The sequence below is a fragment of the Physcomitrium patens genome, chromosome 19, assembly GCF_059467195.1.
Source record: "Physcomitrium patens ecotype Gransden chromosome 19, ASM5946719v1, whole genome shotgun sequence".
Classification (NCBI taxonomy): Eukaryota; Viridiplantae; Streptophyta; class Bryopsida; order Funariales; family Funariaceae; genus Physcomitrium; species Physcomitrium patens.
In genome coordinates this window covers 13,047,501-13,051,682 of record NC_143428.1, presented here as the reverse complement: position 1 = coordinate 13,051,682, position 4,182 = coordinate 13,047,501, and the positions used below count along the sequence as shown (strand labels likewise).

Here is a 4,182-nt window from a genome sequence, read left to right as displayed (position 1 = left end):
GCAACAGTAGCAGAAGCATACCAGAGCTGTGCAAATGTGAAGACAAAGTTTCGAGCAGGGGCCTTGAGTGCGCGGTCAGCGAAGCTGTCGGCGTGCCCTGATCTCTGCTAAATGAGCTGTTACATGGGATCAGAGCTTGATTGGGATTGCAGTAAATACATGTGCACAACAACGTTCCTCAGCCATCGCCGAGAGAATGACCACTCCTGCCCGGCCTCGGGATCCACGACGGATGAACGAAAACTTTCACGCTCATTATTCGTTACGTTAGATGAATGTTGTGTTCCCTTCAAACGTTCGAAAATTCTCTGACTGCATACTTGTTGTGGCTTTTCAAGTCCCCCCCCCCATTCTGGTCTTTACGAATCCGGTTCCCCAATTCATGACTGTCTCACGGGAGTAACTAACTCCGACGACGACGTCCACCTGTCGGTTACCTTGTCGTCAACTCTTTCATCCATCCGAAGCGACGTGGTTCGTTTCTTTTTCATTCATTCGTTTTGTCTGGTCCTGTCACTGGATAACCTAGGTTAGTATCTATACATCCTTACTGTAAAAAGTAGTATTAAAATATAGGAAAGTTTCAATATTACCGTCCTGAAATACACTGGAAGATGACAAACAGCAATGTGTTCACGTTGGTTTTTCTTACAATGGTTGAAAGGTATTTGAGGTTGAAGCAGCTGACGCTAATAATGTTTCAACCATGACCCATATTCCCAACTATTTCAGTCATTGCAAAGGAACAAAGATGGTGATGAGCCAATTTCAACACCCAACAAAAGAGTACAAAACCAAAAAGCTCACAACACTAACTCAAAAGAGCGAAGTAATTAGACAAAAGGTTTAGGAATCTGAAGCGGCGGAAGACATAAGTCACAGTGGAAGACACAAGTCAAATATTTTCAAAAAAATTGCAGTGAAAAGTGAAAAAATTGGGTTCTGGGTACTACGCAGTCACACGTAGAAGCATTAAATGGGGGGCAACTGACGCCGACGGTGTCTGGGGAGGGAGGGAGGGAGGGAGGGAGTAGTTGCAGCAGGAGTAGGAGTAGAGAGCATTCATGAAGCCCAGTGTGCTATGGAGACGACGAGTCGTCACGCAGCTCAAGGCCTTCCACGCTACTACTACGCGCAGCAGCATCTCTCACCTGTCTCCTCTGCTCGTGTTGCTTCTTGGGCATGGGCCCTGCAATCACAGTCATGACCACTCTCGGGTTCCATGCGGGGTCGGCCAGGGTAAGTTAAGCCATAGCACGCTCTATTTTGAGCTTCGTGTTATCTGTCAATGGGCGCCAAGTTTTGCTTGAGAGAAGATTCTGCATTCTATTGTGGCTCCCGCCTCCAGGAGCAGGAGCTGCCATTACCCGCTCTCGCTCTCGCTCTCTGTTTTGTTGGTTTTACGTACGTGGGGCTTGCCCGTGTGGTTGTTGATAGGGGAGGAACTGGCTTGGTCTGCTTGATGGTGTGGCTTCTACATTGGATCGGGTGCATTGCAAGTGTGTGTGTGTATGAGTGAACTTGAGACTTATAAGTTGGTAGCACCACTTTTCGTTTCCTGCCTGGGGGAAATAGTGAGAAGAGCACGAGTCGTTGTGGCGCTGGAGTTGAGCTAATAGTGTTGCCCTTAGAGAGGCAGAGTGGAGAACTGTTAGAGGTAGTGTCGTCACCTTGCCGCATTGGAAGCGTCCTTTATCGAGGGGTACGTGTGTGTACCCAAGTCTCTGGATTGGTGTCTTTTGCACTGTGGTTTGGACTCTAAGGTTTTGGTGCAATTTCATGCACGCCTGAAAGCCCTGCGTTGTGCTCACCTCTTCCTCCTTGCTGCCTTTTTTTTGGGGGGGAGGGGGGGGGGTTGTCTTCTGTAGATAAGGGATTGACGATTTTCTGTGTCATATAAGTTATATATGCCATGCCCTGCAGACAAATAAACTTTGATCTACAGTTCAGCTCTCAAACATAGTGTTCATTAAATGAAGCTTAGCAATCGGGTTTACTACGCAACAGGTATATCTTTCGAGGGGTGCTGTTGCATTGACAAGGGTAGTGAATAATAACAAGCCCAGAAAATTGAAGTACACGGTTATTGATGGTTGCATGTGTTGGAAGAGAACCGTCAGTCAGCACATGAAAGGCAATGTGATCTTTGGCTCTATTTTGATCACTACTTTCATTAAACTGAACCGTGGCCTCTGTTGATCACGTGAACTGTTGCAGCAATACTGAAGAGAGTAGGCAAATATCTGGCGGTTGAGGGGAGAATGCAAGTCTTCTTTTGAGCATCATTTCATTGTTGTAAGCGCCTGAGTTATTAAGTGCGTATTTTTCCAGGCCTCTTCACAAATATTCACTTAGACGCTTCACTTCGGAAGGAGCAGCATATGGTCTATAACCCTGCAACTAGCTTTGATGAAGACGTGGGTCAAAGCGAGTGAATGTGATATCATAGACGATAATTCTCCTACATAAAAGCAGTTTCTCTCTGCAAATGTAGGTTTGTGGGATCATCACACACACTATCAGAGATGTCTAAAAGAAAGCGTGAAACCGAGTGGAGCATTGCGAAGGCGGCAACAATTTTGTTAGCGTTCCTCGGTGTAGCTTCTGTGGCAGGCCAAGACTTAGGAGCTGATACCAGGGCACTTCTTGTCTTCAGCAACTTCCATGATCCCAAAGGAACAAAGCTTCGCTGGACCAACGCATCCTGGACATGCAACTGGAGGGGAATAACTTGCTTTGGGAACAGGGTCACGGAGGTCCGTTTGCCAGGTAAAGGATTCAGGGGAAACATACCAACTGGAAGCCTAAGCTTGATCTCGGAGCTACGTATTGTGAGCTTGCGCGGCAACTGGTTGACGGGATCGTTTCCTGGCGAGCTTGGAAATTGCAACAATTTGGAGTCATTGTACTTAGCAGGAAACGACTTCTACGGACCCCTTCCGAATGATCTTCATGCAGTCTGGCCGCGGCTCACTCACTTGAGCTTGGAGTATAACAGGTGAGTATTAGTCATTCCGGAATGTCAGAGCATTTTCTATGACGACTACTGTATCGGCTTATCTCACAGCCATCTTGCGTCCACATGTGCAGCTGGTTAGTCTTTTAGGTGACCTTGTGGAACGTTTTTGTCAACAGGTTGAATGGGGTCATCCCCGAGTCGTTAGGGCTTCTCCCCCAGTTGTTCATGTTGAACCTTCGCAACAACTTCTTCTCCGGGAGCATACCGCCTCTAAATCTAGCAAATCTGACCATTTTCAATGTTGCCAACAACAACCTGTCTGGGCCTGTACCAACCACCCTGTCCAAATTTCCGGCAGCTTCTTACCTAGGCAATCCCGGCTTGTGTGGTTTTCCACTCGAATCCGTGTGTCCCTCTCCAATCGCGCCATCCCCCGGTCCCATTGCAGTATCAACAGAGGTAGCAAAAGAAGGAGGTGATAAGCCGCTATCAACAGGTGCAGTCGCGGGTATTGTAGTAGGTGGAGTTGCAGCCCTTGTTCTCTTCAGCCTAGCACTAATCTTCCGTCTATGCTATGGAAAGAAAGGGCAGCTAGATTCTGCGAAGGCTACAGGTCGTGATGTTTCTCGCGAGAGAGTTCGTGACAAGGGAGTGGATGAGCAAGGAGAAGAGTACTCCAGCGCAGGTGCAGGGGAGTTGGAGCGAAACAAGCTTGTCTTTTTCGATGGGAAGAAGTACTCATTCAATCTTGAGGATCTATTGCGAGCTTCAGCAGAGGTTCTCGGTAAAGGCAGTGTGGGCACAGCGTACAAGGCGATCCTAGAAGATGGCACCATCATGGCGGTGAAGAGGCTGAAAGACGTGACTACTGGAAAGAAAGACTTCGAATCACAGATCCAAGCCGTTGGAAAGCTGCTGCACAAGAACTTAGTACCCCTTCGAGCTTACTACTTCTCGAAAGACGAGAAGCTCCTCGTGTATGACTACATGCCAATGGGTAGCCTGTCAGCGCTTCTCCATGGTAGGTTCTCTGTCTCCTTGCAACGCAGTTCTACTGGTATGCTTAGATTTCATGTTTGTGAATGAAAGCCGATCTCAGCTGGCGTGTTATTGATTGATGACTGTTCAGGAAATCGAGGCAGCAGTCGTACTCCTCTGGATTGGTTAAGCAGGGTAAAGATTGCACTTGGTGCTGCTAGGGGACTTGCGTATTTGCACGCACA

At 47.8% G+C, this 4,182-nt stretch overlaps 1 protein-coding gene across 10 annotated transcripts in view; it reads left to right on the top strand.

The window, feature by feature from the left end:
* Positions 1 to 1,019: 1,019 nt before the first annotated feature.
* The window catches only part of LOC112272724 (putative inactive receptor kinase At2g26730), a 4,152-nt gene continuing 989 nt past the window's right edge, over positions 1,020 to 4,182 (top strand). Inside the window, exons 1-5 of one of the 10 annotated variants that reach the window (XM_024500777.3) lie at positions 1,020 to 1,239; positions 2,218 to 2,295; positions 2,495 to 2,998; positions 3,136 to 3,980; positions 4,059 to 4,182. The exon at positions 4,059 to 4,182 is cut by the window's right edge and continues 205 nt beyond it. In XM_024500777.3, the coding sequence (XP_024356545.1) occupies positions 2,526 to 2,998; positions 3,136 to 3,980; positions 4,059 to 4,182 (1,442 nt within the window). In that variant the 5' untranslated portion in view covers positions 1,020 to 1,239; positions 2,218 to 2,295; positions 2,495 to 2,525. Of the gene's footprint in view, positions 1,240 to 1,310; positions 1,703 to 1,912; positions 2,008 to 2,217; positions 2,999 to 3,135; positions 3,981 to 4,058 lie in introns of those variants that run through there. The other 9 variants (XM_090244649.1, XM_024500774.3, XM_090244647.1 and 6 more) reach the window with 9 other exon arrangements.